This window comes from Lutjanus erythropterus, chromosome 20, assembly GCF_056507025.1.
Source record: "Lutjanus erythropterus isolate fLutEry1 chromosome 20, fLutEry1.hap2, whole genome shotgun sequence".
Classification (NCBI taxonomy): Eukaryota; Metazoa; Chordata; class Actinopteri; order Lutjaniformes; family Lutjanidae; genus Lutjanus; species Lutjanus erythropterus.
In genome coordinates, this window is record NC_139336.1 from 18,930,756 (window position 1) to 18,953,681 (window position 22,926).

General features: G+C 41.4%; 1 protein-coding gene across 2 annotated transcripts in view; it reads left to right on the plus strand.

The window, feature by feature from the left end:
* Positions 1 to 269: 269 nt before the first annotated feature.
* unc5cb (unc-5 netrin receptor Cb) overlaps positions 270 to 22,926 on the plus strand; it is a 162,657-nt gene continuing 140,000 nt past the window's right edge. For both annotated transcript variants that reach the window (XM_084745674.1, XM_084745675.1), the window contains exon 1: positions 270 to 906. In XM_084745674.1, the coding sequence (XP_084601800.1) occupies positions 786 to 906 (121 nt within the window). In that variant the 5' untranslated portion in view covers positions 270 to 785. The remainder of the gene's footprint in view (positions 907 to 22,926) is intronic.

The window sequence follows — 22,926 nt, forward strand, 5'->3', positions numbered from 1 at the left end:
ATGGTTTCAGAAATATTTTTCATTTAATGTAGAATACAGAGACCAAATGAAATAAAATGTTAAAGTATTATGATTTTTTCTAAAATCCACAAAGGACTTGTTGTTACTTCAGAGCTGTTGGCATCACTGACTTGTATCATTGTATTGTATCCAAGGCTTCCATTAATCATGTGTTTGATAGATCCATCCATTCCTCGCTGCTATCCGGACCAGGTTTTGATGCAGCGCCGCCACTTGCCGGAGCACTTGGATTGGCTGAAGGAGCAGGTAGCCCGCAGAGACGCTCCTTCCCTCCTTCCCTCCTCCGGTTCAGTCCCGTCACACACACACGCGGCTTCAAACACACACACACACACTCCGCCTGCACGCGTGGAAGGTGCGACAGAGAACACAGAGAGGGGGGACTCACCGGAGAGGACTTTGATTTCGGTGTGGGACTAACCGGAGCATGAATCTGCCATCAGGACATCGATCCACATCTGTAGACAAACCAAGTGAAGCTTTGAGGAGGAAGACACGCGGAGACAGATTTTAATGCAACATCCTCACTGACGGAGGGCGATGCACCCGCCTCTTGTTCCTTAACAAACTGTCACAGTTTTATCGTATGACTGCAAAAAACACACAGCGCTGGATTTATTCTCCGCAAAGCCTTTTTCTTTCGCGCTCGGGGTTTTGAGGGGTGAGACTTCGCCCGCAGCGCGCAACGACGAGCGTGTTTGTTGAGCGCAATTTCTCTCAGTGACTCGGACTTGCTGCCTCAGAGCGGAGTTTGACTCCTCATCATGGGGTACGGTGCACAAACTGACAGAGAAGGAGGAAGAGTGTCGAGATCCTCTCCTGAGATGCCGCTCACCGTGTCCTGGCTTTTGGTTTTTCTCCTGGTGGATATCGGAGCGGCTCAAGGTAAAGTTAAAAACGGTTTCTTGACCTGTGAACTTTGCTTTGCTCTTGGTAAAAGTTGTGCAAACTTGCAGCAGGGGTGTGGTGGACACGGGTAACCACCTGAATTTAGTTTACTACACTTTTAATGGAAAAAATGTAGTTTATCCAGCTTTTGGCGCTGCGTTATTTAAGAGATTAAAAGTATAAATTCGTCCTATAGGCCTGCAGCCACAAGCTCCATATAATTTAGGTTAAATGTTGAGATATGGCAAACCACTAACGCTTCTCTGGAAAACTATGATGAAAAGAGGGTGACCGAATCACCACACTTTCTCTCAAGAGACTGAATAATGCTTATTTCAGTTGCCTAAACCACATCTGGCACTTATAAACAGAAACACATCTGTTTCTCCAAGAAAAGAAACCAAGAAGTGCTGTTGTGCTTCAACAGAGCTTCCCAGATAACATCAGAAATGAAATCGAACGCGTATTTTGGCTGCTGTTTTTACATTTCCACAAATTGATCCTTTAGGATTGTCCTGTAGGAGCAAGATTTACCAAAATAAAAATGGCATTGCATGAAAACAAAAAAAAAATGAATGTAATCTGTTCTGAGTCATACAAGACACGCAGACCGTTCTTTATTGTATTTATTATAAAGTGAATTAGATCTAAATTGTGACTCATGCCCAGTTTCATGTGGGAACCTTTGAGATGTGGCTGAATGTTCATTTATTTGGTCTTTTCTGAGTAGTTTGATTTCCAGATTTAAAACAATAATTCAAAAATATTATTTTTTTTAGAAGTCTTGGTCTCACATACTGTACACATGAGTAGCTTCCTTCCAAAATAACATGTCCTTTCTTTTGAAGCAAGCACATCATCTAATAATGATTGCTGTTAGAGTCCAGTGACACCATCAAAGCTATTTAATAGTCTTGACCTATTATATTTATTAGGAATAATCTGTATTTGGGCTTCAAGTAGATTATTTTCATTACTGATTAATCTGTCAGTCATTTTCTCGATTAATTGATTAGTTGTTTGGGCCATAAAGTATCAGAAAATGCAGAAAAATGTTGATCACTGTTACCCAGAACTCAAGGTGATGTCCTCAAATGTCTTGTTTTGTCCACAATCCAAAGATGCTCAGTTTGCTGTCAAAAACAATTAGAGAATCTGGAAAATATTGAGAGGCTGGAATCAGAGATTTTTTTCCCCTCAAAAAAAAACTTAAACAGACAAATCAATTGTAGATTAGTTCAGTAGCTGACAACTCTCTAGTCTTTGAAGTAATAGTAAAGTTTGGGAGGTAGTTTTATTTTCTAACAGAACTTCTCCAGCATAATCATTTCTAACTTCAGCCTGTAAGCATATTTTTTAACCTTCAGTGTGTCTTTTTCCTTCAGAGTAGAGTGCAGCTGTCTGCTGAAAGATGTTTTCTGTAAACCATAGTAGCTGTCAGTTATGAAGTGCGTTGAGATAATGGCACAACACCTGAAGCCATTTACTTAATCTCCTCTCTCCTGAGTGGGATTGTCTGTCAAACAAAGGGAGCTAGGAGGAACCCATCTGTGTGTGAGGGGTGAACGTTCAGTATGTGTTTGTGCATGTGTGTGTGTGCACCTCTGGAATTAAGGTAGGTGGTCTGTGTGCTCTTGCTGGAATGAAAATGGCTGATGAGATGCAGGGAATTGAGCAGATTTACAGACTTCTGCAAGGAAACACCTACAGTAGCAGATTTTCCAGTGGCCTAACAGAATTTTTTTTCAATAGTTAAGGCTTTGCTGCTCATGCAAGAGCAACACAAGCTCAAATTGGAGGTCCGAGCACATATCCTAGACGGGGGATGAGGGTCTGCGAGCAACCTTATCTAGCTGTTCCAGACCTTCATCTCACTCCTACATAGTTAATGAGCAAAAGAGGGCGAGAGGAAGAATGAAAAAACAGCACAGGTCTGGTTTCTGAAGGGCAGGGTGAGATGACATAATACCCATCCCAAAACCCCTGAGAGCGCCGTGTCATTGACTAGATGGGAATACGAACAAGGTCCTTCTCTGTCCATTAAGAAGTCGATACACCCGGAGAACATTGTTTGAGACTAATTAATGGGCCCCGCTATTTTTGGGCGCTGATGAGCTCTACACATTTCCAAATCGCTGGAGAGTCACTTCTTCAGTGTAAAACTACTGGTGATTAAAGTGGCTCACTTACCCAGGCGCTCCTCGTAACACCATCCCCTTCCCCTGCATATTTTGTTTTGAAGTCATTAGAACATATCTTCAGTAGTTGTATACTTTACATTTCATCTGACTCTTGCAGTTTATTTTTACTCCCTGACTTTGCCTTTGAGAGGACTTGCTCTCATCCCATCTGCAGGCAGAAGAAGGAGAAGAAGTGTGCGCTGGGAAATGAGAGTGCTCATTAACCTGCTGAACTCTTGACAAAGGAGACAGGTTGAGACAGATATAAGCTGGGAGCTGCCAGAAAGGTAGCTGAGAGCTCTGTGACAGTAGCTTGATTGGAAACCCTTGGTGCAAGAACAGATGTACTTCTGGTATTTCCAGCACAGCGGCAGAGCTGTACCATACGTGCAGTGTCCGTGTCCGTGTGCATGTTGTTTTAAAAGTTGATGGAGGGTGTCAAGTTGTTATGGGAATATATGGGAAAACTTCCTCATGAAAATATGCCCAGGAAAAAGCTACAGTTTTTCCTTTTCTTGTGCAAGTGAATTGCTTTTTTTTTTTTTTAGCCCTAATGGTTGAATCTGAAATTAAAACGACTGACCGGTGAATTTTTCTTTATTGATTCAACATATTAATTCTGCTTCAGGGGGGAAGTAGTTGAAGAGAAGGCGTGATGGGTTTAAGGAGGATTTTAAAACCTTCAGCAAATTGAGACATGGATTACACCTCAGAGCTTCTCTTCAGTCTTAAAGAAATCATTCGAATGCTTTGTCTGTTAAAGGTAGATTAAGTAGGATTTGTCAGTTGTTGTTTGCAAATGCAATAGAAAGATTGTTGATAATTAAATCTTATTCCCAGGACGTCAAATACCAAAGTTTTGGGTTGGAAAAGCGACCCAAGTACAGCTTGATAATGAGAGAATAAGAGGGTCTCTGCGGATGTAGTCGCCGCCACACACTTCTGGTGGGTCTTGGGTGATGACTGAGAGGGATTCTTTTATAGTTTGCTTTTAAATGTATGATGAGAGATAAAATCACATTAAAGTTTCTTTTGTTTATTGATTTATTTTTATTTTCAGAGCTGACATACTGTATAATAACCTTAACGGTGTAGTCGACAATTTGCGAAACCGTTCCGACTCCCCGCTGCCTGGTTTCCCAGCCCCTCCCACCAAATGACGCACCAAACATGCTCAAGCTTGAAGCGCAACATCATGTTTGTCAGCCATTGTACCTAAGGGCACTAAAATCTATTCTTCTCTAGTGCGGTATCCGATGTATTTGTGTTTCCCCGGAAGTTATAGAAACTAGTAGCTAGAAAGAAATGCAATGTTACCTTGAATAAATTACGAATTTCTCAGGGTTTGATCACTTTTGGAAACATCTGGGGCAATGTCAGCACACAACTCAACAAAATATATAACACTTGTCTAGCATTTTTAGACATTTTAATGCAGAAATATTATATGTCATAGCTTTTACACTGACATTTATATGCCATGTCTCTGTGTAGGGCAGTGGATAGTGGAGTGGAGTGGATAGTTTGGACATAAAGTCCAGCCCATGGGTGCTGGCCTTCCTGGGATTAGTTCATTTTTTCCACAATGCTGCTCCTATGTCTCTCTCTTCCTCTCTTCCTCTCTTCCTCTCACTGCGCGTTCCTGTCTCTGCCGTTGCTGAACTTTCTGATGATGTGTCCTCTGAGGATTGTTTTTAGAGAGAAAAGTTAAATCTTTATTATATATGGTTTCGAAAATGTCGTGACTCATTGCGTGGTAAAAAAGTTTCTATTTTCCACACGTGACACTCCCTCTCAGACCGATCTGAGCCCTGCTTTAAGAATGCAGGTAAAAAGTGAATGTTTTTTCTATCATTATTATTCTAACAAGCTTCCCTGTGGCCTGACAACTGGCTCCGTGGGGGCCACTAACATTACAACCACTGCGGTCATTCTATAAACAGGGCCTGTATGCACAATGAGCACATTGTGCGTACGGAGCAGTACTTATGCATTACCTCCTATGATAGACTCTCGCCAACGCCCGTGAGCTGGCAATATGACACAGTTACAGTCAAGCAATTTCATGTAATTGAAGGAAATTAAGATTCAGTTACACACTCCCCTAGGCGCAGGTGAAGGAAGAGGGCAAAGTAAACAGTGTGTACAGTACGGTCTGACAGTGCTGAGAGGGGTCAGAGGTGCATGCTGGTTGCTAGCTGAGCCACAGACGGAGGGTGGTAGTGAGTGATAATTACTGTGAAAAGTGGCTGCTGAGTTTGCTTCCCTGTCTCCACTTGATGCCATATACTATTGTTATGATGGCAACAAATATACATGGAGCTATTTCGGGGCTGGGAACAGTTCTGCAGTCATATGGTGGGTGACATCTTTTGTTGTGCTGGTGCAGGTGAATACTGTTACTGTCACTGCGGCCAGGTATTTTAGGAATACTGAGGTCATGAGTCCAAATTCCTCTTTAGTTCAGCGCCTCCATCAGCAGATATGTTCGAGCAGCCACCAAACAAGCCTGTAAAATATTATGATTAATTTAGATTTTTATTGAATAACTTAAAGGACCAATGTGTAGGATTTTGTGGCATCTGACATTGAGGTTGAAGGTTGCCTCACCTCATCCTCCCCTTCCAAGCATATAGGAGAAATTATGCCGGTTGCAAAAGACCCTCTCTAGAGCCAGTATTTGGTTTGTCCATTCTGGGATACTGTAGGAACATGGCGGTTCAACATGGCAGCCTCTGTGGAAGAGTCTCTCTTTGTAAATATAACTGACTTATCCTAAAGTATCAAAAACATGTTTTTCCCTCAAGACTGTCCCTCCCTACTGTGCTGTGCTTGGCTGTGAGTGTGACTGTAGATATTAGCAGTTAAAATAAGTTTAAAAGGGAAGTTGTGGTGAATGAATGGATCAAATAGGAGTCTGGGGTTCATGTCCCTTGTAAAACTAAATGTCACTGTCAGACTTAGTTGACTTAGTTTTTTAAAATTTTACTTCATTTTCAGTCGCGTTTTGTTTAGTTTTTGTATGACAAGGAAAGTGCTTGGTTAGATTTCAGCAGAAAAAGTATTTGAGGAGGTTAAGAAAAAAACCTACTTGGGTAGGTTTAGTAAAAGATGTTTTGGGTTAAAAAAGACCATTTCACAACATTTACAAAGGCTTTCTTTGGAGATTAAAAAAACGCAACAAAAACATAACACTGAGCCATAATCACTTGCAGGTGATTATAATGAAAAGATACTGAATATTATGTACTATTCCCACCATATTCTGCCAATAGATCCCTCTAAATCGCACACTGGTGCTTTAACATTTCATTTATCTCCCTTTGTAATGGTCTAAATAATGTCTCAGAGTTTTCCTCACACTGTTATGCTGTTATTCTGGTGCAGAAATTCTAAATTTATCATATTTGAGTCTAATTTAATATATTTAGCCTAAAATCAGTGAAATTTAAACATAATTAGTGTAATCAGTCTTAAAAGCCCACAGTGTTTAATTTGTGTATAGTAACAAAATGTGAACTTGTCCTCAGGTTGTTAAAACCAGTCAAATTCCTGGGAACAATACACAGAACTTAACCTCAGTGTCAACAATGCTCCGGATGTTTAGGTGCCTTGCTAACAATGCCCTTCACCAGACATGAGTGGTTTACCCAAGCAATTTTAGTGTTTACTCTGCGTATTTATGCTTTCTGACCAGCCTGGTGGAAGGATGCCTCTTCCAGTAAAGCAAAGCTTTTTCCTCTTCAAATGAGGTTTCTCTTGGAGTTTTCCTCGCCAGTTTTATTTGTTGCTCTCATATTGTAGTCACTGTGAAGCCGTTTGAACCTTGAGCTTTGCAGAAATAAACTCAACCGTTGGGGAGTGTAATAATGATTTCAGATTCATGTGTCACCTCTATCATCACAAGCAAAGAGGTGAGATGGTTCAGAGTGAGAAGAGGGTGATCGCAAGGACACAAAAGAGGCAAACGGGTGGTGAGGAGCAGAGAGGAGAAGGAAGCTGGAGGTGGAGAGAGGTGAAAGCGAGATGAGGAGCGAGGACAGACAGGGACGGACAGGGGAGGAGAGGAGAGTGTGTCATTAATCACCCTGTGTGACACTCTCAACTACAGGGGAGCTTCACAGTGCAACATTCACTTCTATTAGCAGTCCATTAGCAGAGCTCGGCACAAGTAGCGGCACTTGACAAGCAGGCCTGTGCCAGAAAGGCTGACCTGTGTCTCGACACAATGTATACTGCACCACCTAGATAGAGTGTGTGTGTGTGTGTGTGTGTGTGTTTGCTGAGAGTTTTTGCGAGAGTAGGGTAAGTCAAAGTGCACCACAGGGCTTAAATTAGCGGGACATACTGTGGCAAGTTTTGCTTTTTAGGCTTTGGGCGGCAAATGAAAATAATTGTATAAAAGGTCCCACTTTCAATTACGCTCCTGGATGAGATTGGGCATAATGATTGTAAAGATGATGATGGTAGTGCTGGTGACCTGATTTCCCACCTGTGATATCCCCTCTGCCAGAAAATGGCTCTTCAAAGTTGAGATGGCTGATGCATTAGAGGTACAGTCATTTCTCATTCAAAGGCTTGTTGGCCTCTTACCTTAGCCGAGAGGCCTGTGATTACAGGATCTCAGCCAAGGGGGGGGGAAGGGGGTGTGGACCACTGTCCCTGCTCTTGATCTACAGTTCATTTATGATTAGAGATCAGAGCCGACAGTCAGAAAATCAGAGGTTGAGGTGGGGGTTGCAGAGAGGAGGAGGACGGAGCCAAAGGGGGAGAGAGAAGTGATTACGAGTTAAGTGGCCCTTCTCATGCCATTATAAGCAGCAGGGCTGACAGAGCACATCATGAGTGAGTATAAGTACACACTCCACGCCTGCCCTTTAATTTGGTATCATGCCCCCCCCCCCGGTGCTCAACCACTAATGTCCTTCTGCATTTTTGTGTTCATGACAGGAAATTAGTCAAGGACGTGTCATTACTAACACAGGTAAATATGTGTAACTAAAAAATAGAAGCTTTAATCCATACTTGCCAACCTTGAGACCTCAAAAATAGTGAGGATTTCGAAATCGAAGCGGGGAGCGTGACATGGGGGACCTGGGTGTCCTCCCCAGCAAAAGGTGATAAGAGTGAAAAGAGTTTCAGAAACTTTGCTTCCTGCATTTGGGTGACTTTTAAAGGGACCCCAAAATAAAAAATGCCTGGCCTGTAATTGTATTTATCCATCTAGATGTTTTTGTTGTGAGTTGCAGAGTTTTGGAGATATCGGCTGTGGAGATGTCTGCTTTCACTCCAGTATAATAGAAAAAGATGGCACTCTCCACTGGTTCACTCTGTGAATCTCAAAAGTAGTGTTTCTTCCCCAAAATCATGACCTGGTTACTGAAGATTATCCACAGGCTTTGTTGTGAGCAGTTTTCAGGTAAGAACTACTTTCTTTCTATAAGAGAGAAAGTAGTTCTGGTGGATTCTAAATTAGTTTCAATGGATTCTGCTGCAGAGAGAAAGCAAAAGTAAAATGTCTTTTTTAGGCAATTTTTAAGGCAATTTGAGCACCACAGGACTAGTGCCATCTAGTTCCATTATATTGGAGAGAAGGCAGACATGTCTATGGCCAGTATCTCCAAAACACACTGGAACTCACACGAACACAGCATAGATGGATAAATAGCACTACAGGCCAGATAATTCACCCCTCTGGCGTGAACTTTCTGGCATTAATCAATATTCATCAGTTTTCAATCTTTTTTTTTTGCCCCGTCCCTTTAAGAAAATACATCCGTCTACAAAATGCATACCCCTTTCCGTTCAAACTTTCTGTAAGAAAAATGGAATTCCTCTCTCCGGGAAATCCATTTGTTTAGAGTAACCATATTTTATTGTAAACAACATGCATATGTTTTTTTAAATTTTGGATAAAGAAGTCAGATGTGGTCAGACTGGTCAACTATTTATTTCTTGCAAATATAATGAGCAAAGAAATATATCTTAAATAACAGCACAACAGAGACTTTATCTGTCACTGATACTTAGCCTATGGATAGTTCTAACAGATTATATATATTTACAGTTTTCAACAAAGAAACATACTTTTTTCCCATATTTTTTATTTTTGAAGTAAAAAATGATTTTTTCTACTGTAACTGGCAAAATTTTATCAGGTTGATTTTCAGCTGCAGACGAGGTGGGCTTTGTGTGGACTTGTTGGACAAGTCCTGACTTCCGTAACGAAAGACAAAAGGTAACATAACATAATTTAGCCGATGTAATCATCTGTGGACATAGCAAAAAACTGAATGTCCTGCACTGTTGCCATACATGCTATTTTACCTAGCAAAGAGGATTAGGGCACAAAATAGACAGAGTTAGGAGGAGATTTGAGAGAGGAATGCTGGTACTCTTATGTATGCACGCAGACACTATAAAAAGCTCAAAGTGCTGATGAGCAGTAAAAGGCCGAGTCAGTGGGAATGCTGTTATTTCCCCAATGTCCTTTAACAGTGTGAACTCCCAGCAGTGTTGGTTCCCCGGCCCAGCGTGGAGCGTGGAACAGCTACTACATAGCAAGCACACTGCTAACATGGCACAGCAAGATGAGAGAAGCGCCGACAGTGGGCCGAAAAATTAGGCCAAACATGCCCTGCATGCAGGTGTGAGATAATCCTGGCTTAGCTCAGTTGTTGCATGTCTATGGGGCCAAGAAGCAGCGCTGCTCAAAGTTAGGGAACTATACCTTTAAACGCCTGCCAGAATCGAGGACTGATCTTAAAGGAAAAGTTAGACATTTTGGGCTTATTTGCTTTCTTTCCGATACCACTCTCAGTTCTGAATGCTGAAATATGAAGCAGCAGTGGTTAGCGCAAAGACTGGAAACGGGGAAACAGCTGGCCTAGCTTTGTCTAAAGGCAACTAAATAGAGCTAATTAGTGAGCTTCAGAGGTGCTGGTAGGTGGATTTTGTACTTCCAGAATGATGTTTGTCAGAATTTTGTATCTAAATTTAAAAAAAAAAAAAAAAGAAGTCAACTTAGAAGTACTCATGTTAATAAAATATGAAGAAATTTAAAGTTGAATTAATTGGAATAAATAAAATTTATATATTTTATATAATGTGTTAAAATTAGTTGACTCCATTAAATTCTTGTATGATTTTGTGTACCTACCAACATATATACTTAACATAAGTCACACACCTTGAAACTGCAGAGAGAACTGCATGAATTTGTTGTTAAGTAGTAAAAATGCCATATAACTCCATCAATTTCATTCAATGGCGACATTGTAACTTTATTAGCTGATGGGATCGTTCAAAGACAGTGCTGTAAAGCCAGTCTGGAGCATGAATATCATCATCTCAAGGTGCTCTTTCAATCCTCTGCTCTGCCGCCGTCAGGGCACCTTTGATGTTAAAACCAGGCTATATGTTCAGGTCTGATGAGAACGGCCAACGTACCACTGTGGCGGTAATGAGCGAGATGATATCATTGGTGACTCATAACACCTGAGTCACACAAGCGGTGTGGAGGCTTTGGCAATCACCTGAATTTTCATGTCTCTATGGAAATCCAGCCGCGTCTCTCCAGAATGGAAATACAGCTGCTATCTTTCCCTCTGTTCTGACTCTGATTGACAAAGCTAAACCCTTAATCCTGGCTTTGCCCTGTCTTGTGCTCAGAGCCGGAGCCTCACGAGCGGAATGGGACTAAAGCAAATATATAAAAGCCCTCCTGAAGAATAGGAAGAGCATTTATCTGTAATAAGTCATTTGCCAAGCTGGTGTATATTTTGTCAAGTGGATACATCCATATAGACATTTTATGTAGCTGCAGACTGAAACGTTTGCTTCGTTTTGTTGTTGAACGTGTCACATCTCTGCATTGTGAGGAGGGGTGGTGGTTTCCAGACGCTGCACTAATGTCTGGTTGGGGAGGGTTGTGGTCTATGTATGTCAGCAGAACAGAGGGAGGGGGTGGGGAGGGAGGGGAGGGGAGGAGGGAAGGGGGGGGGCAGGTATGGGACCACTGAAACATGAGTGCAGGAGACCCACGCTCCCCATTTCCTGTCTCCACTTTATCAGCATCTTGCTCTCTGTTATTTCTGCGCTCTTAAAGCATCCGATGAAAGCCTTGCCACAGATAAATGTTTGTGCCTCCTTGTTTTTTATGGGCCTCAAATGAGGGACTTTATCCGCCCGCCCCCCCCTCCTTCATCCCCCTTTCTTTTGCTTCATTCCTGTGTCTGCTTTGAGATGCCACAAGAGAAGTTACAGCCTCTGGTTTACATTACGACTCCTTAGAGATGGGCTTGGGACGCCTAAAAGGACAATGCGTGTTCTTGTTCTTCTAAAGGAATAGAAAGGCCAGCAGCAATTGTAACTTTTTTACATTTTCATTCATAACTCACAGATTGCTTGAAATACATGAGTCATCTGTTGATGTAGGAAGCATATATATGTGCACTATTTGATAATACAGTTGATATGTTTTCACTAATAAGGACAGGACTATGATGTTTAAAGCCCCCAGTCTGAAAAAAAAGTAATATTTAACCCACTGCATCTCAAATAACTGGGACTACAGATGGAAAATATCCTCTCTATTTGCATATAGTAGTATAATGCACATATTATTTTATATCATATTTTTACATGCTTACTGTTTCTATTCATTATAATTTCTATATGCTTATTTAAACTTTTTTTTATTGAATAGGAGGAACTGTAATGCAATCATTTTCTCCAAATTTTCAGCAGTGTTAATTAATGTGCATTGTCCCTGTTAAATAAACCCATAAATGAAATAAATAGAGAAATAAAAACAACGTTCATGCATTCAAAGCAAAAGTTGTTTTCTATTTTTGCTGATGACTAGACAGCTGTTCTAGTGGTAACTATATTTTAATTATTTGAATTGCATTAAAAGTAATTTTATGTTTAAACTTAGTGAAATATGTTCATTTTCTAACAGAAAAAAAATATGTTAACACAGACAAACAAGGTTCTTACATTGGGTTGTGTGGTTTATAACCACCGACAAAAGATGGAGGCTGCGGCTCCGTCTTCATCCATCTACAAAATAACCTCTTGCCTCGAATCAGTTTTTTCTAATGATCCTGCTCCTTTTCCTCAGGCAGAGAGAGAGTCTTACTGAGCGTGTGCAGAGGAAGTGTCATCACTGTAGCTTGTTTCTTATCGTTGGCGTTGAGTGTGTCACCCCTTGTTACAATGCCCCCCCCCCCCTTTTTTTTTTTACAAGACATACAGAAAAAGGCATGAGAAAAGGTGAATTATTCAATGATACTACATTTGTTCTTAATAATTATTGGCTTCATTCAGTTAGATCTGGGGAGTGAGAAATGATTTTTGGAAAAAATCTCAGAGTTGTGTCCTTAACAGTCTGCACTCTTTCACCTCTTATCACCTCATGCAATATTTTCCCTCTGACTCACATAATTCAGTGGGCTTCTGTTTTCTTAGCTTTCTGTGTGAGAGCAGAGTGTTGTGTGTCTATGTGTGTGTCTTTGTGTGCACATGCTCTTGTTTGTCTGTATATGGTGGCAGAGTGTGTGTTCATGCGGGCGCGTGTGTGTTTATTCAATAATAACAGAGTCCGAGAAAGTCTGTTTCAGATAAATCTGTGTGAATACCAGACCATTCATCCCCAGGAAATCAATCTTTCTCATAATTCCCCTCATTTTTCTTCCATCTGTTATCTACAGAGCTGCCAAACAGACTTTTAAACAGAGCAGACCATTACCAGAGGGCAGAATTAAATGTGTGTCAGAATGCCAGCCTGTAAAGTTGTTGTTTTTACTGAGTTAAATGAGGTGCTAAATTAAAGCTTCACAATTGGTATGCACTGTGTGATTAATCCCCCACCCTGCACCCTCCATGCACTCCTGTTGACAAGAGCCGAGAAGAGTCGAAATGTGTGTTAAGAGTCAGGGATGTTTTAAAAAATTATGCCATTGAAATCATGCTTGACTGTGATGAATGGCTGTTTTTGTCTGTTTTCGTGTAATTACTCTGTACAAGTCTCGGCAAACACTGTGGAATTCATCAGCAGCATCTTGGAAAACATTTTGTTTCAGGCCTGAAAGCAAAAAGAAGAGTTTCAGAGCGGAGTTAACTGCACAACCCCACCATCAACCCAAACACCCCACTGCGTGACCTCTTTTCTTCGTTTTGGGCTTTGTTACTGCGAGTCCAGTAATGGTTTGCAACTCGAGATTGCTGTTGGGTGTCAGCACTTTCCTGTGTTTGTACAGCGTGTGTTTGTGAGTGTGTGTGTGTGCCGTATCTCTATGATCAGTCCCCGGTGACCTAAGTACTGGCAGACAGTGTTTAACTGGGGCAGGCTCAATGGGTCTCATTTAAATGGGGCCCAGACAGAAGCCCCACGGTGAAGGGTTACTTTATGACTCCTTACATGTAAAGCACACTGTCGTGGCTGTTACAATTTGCGTGCGTGCCAGAGGCTGCACTGTATTCTTCTTCTTCTTCTTCTTCTTATTCTTCAGGAATTTGTCAGGGAACCGAAAAGGCGCTGCTAACGTTTAGAATCTGGCAAATTATGGGGTTCCACATGGAGAATAAGTGGCTGCGTTGTCTTTGATTTGTATGCATTCTTCAGTTAATGAATACTATGGAGATGAGGTTGATTATGACAGAAAGCAGTGCGTGCAGCCCTGAAAGTTCACCGCTGTAAATGTCAGAATTATTAATGAGCTCAAAGTGTCAGTCCCTCCGTGTCCTACATGATGTTCTAACATAAAAGGACTGAACAAAGTCAAGTATAGCTGCCCTCAAATCCACAATATTTCTGTTTTGCAGTGCATGTATGTCATCATCAGCTGAGCGTGTTCTCACTTTAATACACTAAGAATTATGTATCGTACAATAAAAGCACGTCTTGAAGTTGTGTAGGGAGGGATTGGCAGTGGAGGAGGGATTCCAGCTGTGCATTTGCCCCTTTCAAGGAGCTAACCAAACAGTAGGCAGAGGGTGAATAATGGATGTTGTTGTGATGATTGCTCTGAAATGCAGAGAGGGAGAAGGAGAGAAAAAAATGCAGGAGGTTTTCGCTAAACCAGGTCAAATGTCTGAGTTGGCCCTACTTTGTATACAGATGAGCATCCTTGCCTCGAAAATTCCCACAGTAAACACAACTCTTGTTTGCTTTTTAACATCCACGGGCCCCAAATCTGTTCAGGCACGGAACCCAAAATATTGGTACAGACAGTTCCCGTGGTGTGTGTGCTATTATCAGACCTCACCGAGCTACAGATTCAACAAACCCTCAGTGCTGTCACGACACGAGGGATCGATTTCTGCATTTACAAATACCTAGGCAAGTTTGGTCTTGAAATCAGTCAATATATTAACTTAACAGCTTAGATATATATAAAATACAAAACACTTAAAAATCTGAAATAAATTCACATCATAAATAAAATCAACAATACAATAGCTTAATACTGAGTAACAGTTACAGTTAGTGAATGTGCAATACTGGATTATTGCTTCACGTACTGATACGGATCTTAGGGAGTAAAAACATTCCAGTATTGATATATCGGCCGATAACTTTATACAGAATAGAATATAAATAATGTAGAATATATACATAATCACATGATCCCTCCAAAGGGGATAACACTGATAAAGATTTGTCATGGAGGCAGGATATTTTACAGTTTTTCATCAAACTTTATTGCATATGTAATAATTATAAAACACTGAAAATAAAATAACAAGTAGAGCAAAATATATTTGTATGTTAAACCTAAATTTAAGAAAAGATCAACTATACACAAAATGTTGCCTATAAAGCTAATAAATAAAATGCTTTATTGCTTTATTTGTTTTTTTTTTATATGCAGGTATTTGTATTTGTAAAAAACAAACTAAAATAAACTCCCTAATATTAGTATTAGCATTGGGTTCTAAACAATATAGCTCTGCTGACAGCCATATATCAGATGCAGGCCAATATTATATTGGCCGACAATATCAGCTGACTGATATATTGGTCATGCACTAGATCATAATAAACACTAAATATTTGTGGATATGTTTTATTTTTATTGGTGGTGTGAGGAGTTTATTGCGATAACGTTGACCTACCCATGAGTTTGTTGGGGAGTACTGCTCAGCGGAAGGTTTTGTAGCGCTGCTCTCCCCCAAATCAACTTGATGGAGAAATGAGATCTCGGTTTGGAAAAAATGACCGAGCTTAGCGAGATGACAGGCTTGTTTCTCTAATTCCAGACCTCTATAAACTATGACCCCATACAGTACACCAGCTGCACTGGAGTCAGCACACCAACTGTAAACTGATACGCCGTAATGGCTTGCTGCAGATATGCTGGAGCATGTGCAGCGGAAACCGATAATTCAGTGGTGACACACCATGCATAGGGGTTCCCATGGTTTTTAGGCTGACGTGAGGTAAGCTGATCTGTCAGGTAAAAGCAGAAGGGGGTTACACTGGAGAGACGTGGAGGGGGGGAGGGCTGCGCAGGGTAACCTCTGCTGTGTAAAGGAAGGAGCAGTACACTGGTAAATCATACCTCCCGATGAGTTCCCTCCAGTAGCTGCTTGTTTAAATTCTACTGCACGCATTCCTCGCCCCTCGCATTTAGAGAGTTGCACATTACTAAATCATGGTAGTTTTGTTTTTACAAGTCTGCAAAGTCTTATAGCCTTCTGCAAACCGCATTTTTTTTGTTATCGCTGTTTTTTCCATGCCAAATGTTTTATTTAGCAGCCTGCTCCGGCACGAGACCCCGCCAACCAAAGCAGTGATACCGGCCAAAGGAAGAGTAGGAGAGGAGGCGGTGGGAACAAGGAGACAGAGATAGTGTAGCCACTCCTAAGCTGCATGGCTTCTAACCGCAGAATGAACAGCCTGAGAGCATCCAGGATTCAGGCAAATTAACCCACAGCTATTCCGGGCTGCTTTGTGTGGCTTTTTGTTCATGGAAAAGAGGCAAAAATCTGGTAAACAAATGCAACAATGTTGAACAAACCAATGTGTTGTAAGGACTGAGCAGCTCACGTATATGCATATGTCCCCCTGCAATTTCTTGGAAAATTTGGCAGGGTAATCTGAACCTTATTGTGTTGCTTTTCTATGAAACACCAGATACCGGCGCAACCTGGTTTTGGTTTTGCCTGCCATTTTTCTTGTTGGCAGTTTGTTTCCACATTGATTGAATTTGAGGGAGAAAGCATGAGAAACTCAAGCTGGAATATTTACACTGTAGCTCCCATTTTCGTCCTTTCGCCGTAGTTTGTTTTAATAAGAGCTTGACAGAATGCAGTAGACTGTCTAAGGAATTTCGACGGGGCATGTCAAATCCAAGGAGTGTCAGCGGTCACTCCGTTAACACGCTGGCTCTGTCTGAAGTCGGCGGTCATGGAGTCAAATGGATTGGTCAAAGCAGTTGTGACACACACAGAGACGTAACAAGGGCTTGGACGAGTAGAAGGACAAAAGTGATCAGCGCCTTGATGGATGTGTCACAATGAGGGGATGTAGCTGTCTAACATCTATCAGTGGTTAAAGGTTTTCCCTCCTCAGCCTGTCACATCCAACTCTACTCTTCATTTCTATTCTTCTTTCCCTTTGGCTCTCTCCTCTTTACTCTCTTGGAAGTAGCTGGGTGTCACATAAGAAATACTACCAGAGATTTTGTACACTCTTAGAATTAAGGGTTACAAAATGGTTCCTCCTGAAGAGTTGAGGTTCTACCCAGAACCATTTGCTTTTGAAGAACCCTTGTTTGAGGAGAGGTTTGTCAAGGGTGCTTTCTTTTCAAAGAACCCCCTTCATCCCAAGAACCCTTTTTGGAAGAAAGAGTTCCTCATGGGTTTGTCTAGGTTTCTTTCACCATGAGTAGAACCCCCTTGGTAGATTCTACATCAAATCCACTGGAATATAAAATGGGTTCTTGGTACAACTCCTGTGTGGGCTCTAGATAAAACCCTCGGAAAATCAAAGGGTTCTCGGTAGAACCCCATGGTTGGCTTCTGGATAAAACCCATGGAGTATAAAAGGGCACTCGGAAGAACCCATTCGCTGGGTTCTAGATTAAAGCCTTGGAACACAAAAGGGTTCTCAGTATAACCCTCTCAGTTGATTCTAGATAAAACCCACTGGAGTATAAAAAGGGTTCTTGGTAGAACTCTCTGTGTGGGTTCTACATAAAACTATTAGAATACGAAAGGGTTCTCAATAGAGCCCCCTGGGTCGATTCTAGATAAAGCCCATGGAATATAAAATGGTTCTTCATAGAACCTAGATAGAACCAACTGCAATATAAAATGTATTATTGGTAGAACCCTCTTGGTGGGTTCTAGGCAAAGCCCTTGGTAGAACTTCATGGGTGGCTCTTGGATTATACCTTTGGAATATAAAGGGGTACTTGGTAGAACCTGCTGGGCTGGTTCTGGATAAAGCCCTTGGAATATAAAAGGGTGCTCAGTATAGCCACCTCGGTGGGTTCTACATAAAACCCTATGGAACATAAAGGTTTCTCAGTATACCCCCCTGGGTGAGTTCTAGATAAAACCCATGAAATATAAAAGGGTACTCGTCAGAACCCATGGGTGGGTCCTTGTTGGGAACCTTACAAGGTAGAAAGGTTCTGGACAGAAACCCCAGAAATGGTTCTGGGTTACACCATAGAAGGGGGATTCAGTGAAACAGATAGTTCCAGGTATATCCCTTCATGTTGGGTTCCTGGTAGAACTCCCTATTCTAAGAGAAACCTTTACAAAAGGTACTACCAAGAACAAAAAAGGGTTCTTCTATGGGAAAAGCTGAGGAACCATCTTATGATTCCAGTGAGCACCTTTATTTCTCAGAGTGTAAAGGCGTACCCTCTGTTACATGCAGACAGTCCATGTCCTTTGTATCCGGGTGGTCTCTCGGGAGTGAAGCAGACATTTTAATTCAATCAGCTGCAAACAGAAATAATGCTCTCCCCCTCCTAAAACTCACTCATCTCACTTCAGTGATACAATTACGAGCTGTGCTGCACTGGCCATCTTGTTGTGATTTTATGTGTTTACATGGGCGGGAGGTGTTTACTGTGGAAACTGAGGCCCCCTCCTGCTGCCCATTTAGCTACTGGAGGAAAAAGAGCTGCTGTGAGATTTAATTTATTTATCGTCCCTGGAAGAGAGTTATAATGATTCTCTAACTAGCATTACAATTGTCTCTTCCTGAGTCCCATTCCCCTGAGATGAGTGGCTCCAGCTTCAGCGAAAAGACGGCTATAATGTCTCTAAACAGACGCGAAGACACATGGATGGATGTTTGTGAGTGAGGAGAAATCCATAGCTTGTACTCTCCAGAAATAACTGAAATACAGCGTAAACTCATTTTCTTTTGCTTTTTAGAACTGATACTTTGTAAAATGACAAATATAAGCCATATACAGATTTATATTTGATCCATGGTATGTTGAAAGTTTCATCCTTAACATAGCTTTCTTATTCTTCAAAATACTTTAAATTGTTTAAAATGTGATCATGAATTATATATCTATTATATATGATATGCACTATTACCACAGTGATTTTAGCAACAGAGAAAAAGTCTAATCATCAAAAGACTGAGGATAATATTTAAAGATAGAAGTACCGATGATCAGATCAGATTTTTTCCTTGTCAATACTGATTCTTATTCTTGAACTGAATGTAAGAGTACTGATGTTAAAAAATACTTAAAATACGAAGTATTCTTCTCAGAAACTGCGCAGTGTTAGTTGCTTGAACTGCATAATCAGTAGCAGGCATTCAATTGAGGTTTTATAGGTATGTCATTGATCAGATAGGCTTATTGGCTACAAATATGCAAATAAAAGGACTGTATTTTAATTTAAATTGTAGGCCTTGACGACTTTCCTAAGTCCTGCTCCTTTTTGCTCTGTGCTCTAGTTGGGCAAGCTTGGTACAGAGCAAAACCTCGGTAAACTTTCTCTTTCCCTGTTTCCTGTACTTAGATATGTGATGTGTTGCCTTGCCTGTTTAAAACAAAGACAAATTTTGAGTTAATTAGCAGACTGTGGCTAGCTAGCTAACAATGATGTAGATTAGTTATGCAGTTAGCTAGTGTTTTGCAGACATTAGCTTTCTTAAGATGACCTCTCACTTTTGGGAATCGCTGCCATAGACCATGATTTTTCCTTCTTGGGTGGTAAAAAGGTGTACGGGACTCTGCTGGGAAGAAGCAGGATCCTGTTTCAGGGTTAATAAATTACGTAGTATCAGATTGCTATATAGACTAGCGCATTTGCCGATACCATCATTTCAATCAGTACAGGAAGCAATTTCCAATACTGGTATTGGTATTGGAACAACCGTAAATATAACAAAATAGCTCTTCATATATAAAAGGAAGTACTATAAGTATACTAGCTGTACTGTGATAGAGTATAAATTAATTATATGGTCTTATTTCCTTTTTATGTAGCACAGTGCAATCTATAAAGAGCAGAAGAGGGTAAGTAGTTTTTGAGTGATTGCATCCACAATCAGTCTCTTGAATTGCACGAGACTTTTCAAAAGAGCAAAATCGAATAATTTGTTTATCCATTTCATATTTTTAAGTACCCCTGAACCACTGGCCCCATATGGTCCCATTACTGCAGCCTCCTTGTGATAATACTGTCCGACTGACTAATCTCACTGATGGTCACATTGCCTTTTCAGGCCATAGCACTCTGTTTTATTGGTGTAGCATTACGCACAGTGTTTTGACCATTGTTTACTGCACAACATGCCACTTGTTATCTTCTGCTGCAAATGGCCATGTCTTTACCAATCTCATCTGGCTTTTGTCTGCTTCTCTTTTTCCACTGGATGCGTAGCCATTTAGTGCAAGGGTCAGGGTTGTAATTGACAGCCACCACTAAACAAATCTGCCCGGCTCGGCGGTAGACCAACCCCACCTCCCCGTCCCCTCCCGCCACTCTAATCTAACTAATGCACCCATGTGTGTGCTGGAAAGTGAATTAAGCATAGAAAACTCAATACCTGATCCATATGACAGAGCTGCCTGCGTGCACATTAGCAGTTTCTCTGCAGCCTCTGTAATTGTATTACACAAGTTGGCCGCTCTAACGATCAGGCCTTACACACACTTACACACTTATACACACTCTCCCTGTTGTCGTTAATCGCTGCCTTCGCTGGCCCCGGAGGCGTGCAGCGGGCCAAGAACAGAGCGATCGAGAAGGAGGATGATGAGGCGAGGAGTTCAGCCCTCCCTCAAGGCTGACATGAAATGAAATCATAGTCTGTGTCTCTGTGCGTGTGTGTGCATGTGTGCTCTGAAATTGGTGTATTGCGCGGCATCTTTTGTTTTTTAAAGCTCTGTTGTCGGACTCTCTGTCTGCCTCTTTGCCTTCTAATCAGTGCCTTTCTGGGCGCTCCTGCTGTGTGGCCCTGTTTGTGTTTGTGCCTCTTGCATATCCCCACTGCCTGCTATCTGTGTACCGTCAGACCACGATGTGATAAGATGAGTTTACACTCTCCTGCTCTTCTCCACCACTAACCTCCCTTGACCTGTAGAGATCTACGCAAGGTTAGAGAAATATATCACTGTGAAATATTTTGCCATTATGCAACAGCTAAGGGGAGGGGACACGGGAGATGTAGATGTAATGAACTATATATTTGATCTCATCATGTAGTAAACTCACACCTGTGATGATTTTTCTCCTCGAATTGTATGAAGCAGTCATTGGTAGTCAGAGTGTTACCTATGGCTGATGCCGGTCAACATGCCGGCAGTTTGGAGTATTTTTGTCACTTAAAAAAGGTCCACCTAAGTCTATATCAGTTTAAATGTGTGCTATATGTATTTGTGTTTTCACCACTCTACTCTGCAGACTGCCTTTTCCTGATGGGTGTTATAAAAGCAGGCTCCAAATATTTATTTATTTATTTTTTTTCCTGTCACTTGCCCAGTCAGGCAAGTTAATCAAAAATCTGCTCGCCCAATATCAGTTTTTGCTTGTCCTTTTAGAAATTGTTTTATTTAATTGCAGTTATCAAATGACACCAAAGACTAGAGTTAATTGACATGTTTAATCTAGGGATTCATCATCTTTAAAATGTTAGGAAATAGTGAAAAATGTTCTTTCCAGTTTCCCAGAGTCTTATGTGACATTCAGATTCATATGATAATAAAAGGGGCAAAAACTGGAAATCTTCATATTTGAGAGGCTGAAAACAGCATTTTCTGTCATTTTTGTATTAAACATTAAGTTAATCATTAAGTTAGTTATCAAAATTGTTGAATAGTTAAATTCTTTTTTGCCAGTTGAGTTGCTAGATTTACTAGCCCAATATGGCATTTTACTTGCCCTGGGCAATCCTTATTGTTGAGCCTGGAAAATATAGCTTTCTCCAAACCAACCAATCTACATGGGTGAAACCAGTAATTTTGACTGTAAATGACTGATTGCACACGGAGTCCAGTTGGTGAAGAGAGGGTGATATATACCTTGCATAACGACAGGTTTCTGACACCAAAATAAAGCAGTGAAAATATTCTAAATATAATGTTTACGTAAATTGATATTAATTTTTTTAGGTGGCCCTTTTTTAATTGGTTTTGCTGCTGACTGTGTCCAAATCAGTTCATTGCTTAGCTTCTGTGCCGGTACTCATCTCTGCTTCTCCAAACTGGGTGTGTGCGGCCAGCATGTACTGTACATAATAGACGATCTCAACCCCACCTCAAAAAATCCGAACAGTCCCTTTAAAGACATTTTTATTGGACTTAATCTCTGAGGGCTCAGAGCGATGAGGAGGATAGGAAGCCGAACAAAAGGACGGAGAGAGTGATTAAAGAGGTTGTTGTGTTGATTTGCTGTGTGTTGCCATGCAAGCAACCATTTGCTCTGGCCTCACTAATGGAGACTTCAGTCTGAATCCAGGGAGAAGCTCTTTAAAATTTTATTCCTTCTAACAGGCTGATTTATAATGATGAGCCCCAGACTCTTTCCACCGCAGCAGGACATCACAAAGAACCCTGGGAAGCGAGGGGAACTATATATAGCGAGACCATGAAGGGACTTGCTACAGGCATGGGAGAATCCAGCAGATAGATGGTGAAAGATGACCTCCACACGCAGCCCAGCTCAAGGCTGACGATGTATAGATGCACTGTGTTGTCCAAGAGACCTCTGTGACCCCTATATAGCCGCTAAGGTCAGCCCCCCATATTCCCACCTCCCAGGGTCCAGTGATACCCTACCTGCCAGATGACATGACACCCCATGATCCTATGCCTGAGAAGAGGACTAGTTTCTGTGTGTGTGTGTGTGTGTGTGTGTGTGTGTGTGTGTGTGTGTGTGTGTGTGTGTGTGTGTGTGCGTGCGTGAAAATCCCTCAGGGAGGACTTGTCAGAGAGCAGGTCATCAGATATGCCCGTCCGTGTGTTCACCTCCATGTGCGTGTGCTCATGTTTGTGTGTGTGAGTGCACATGACAGAGGAGGAAGAGGGTAGAGCCGGGATGGGCAGCTTTATCATGCTTATCTGAAAGGTCACTCCGTCATTGTTGGACTGCACTTTGCAGAACCTCCCTGTGGTCACCGCGGGGAAAACTGATCCCGCATAGACAGAAGAAGGAAAGATATCAAGTTAGCCTTGAAATATTGGAGCGGTCTTAAGAATTTTTTTCAAAATTTGGTGAAGAAAAATGCAAATCAACATGTATTCCCAACAACTACTTTGATTTGAAACAGGATTACATTTTTGAAATAACATACAAGTTAACTCGACTTGGACTTTAACACCAATGACTTGTGACTCCACTTGGA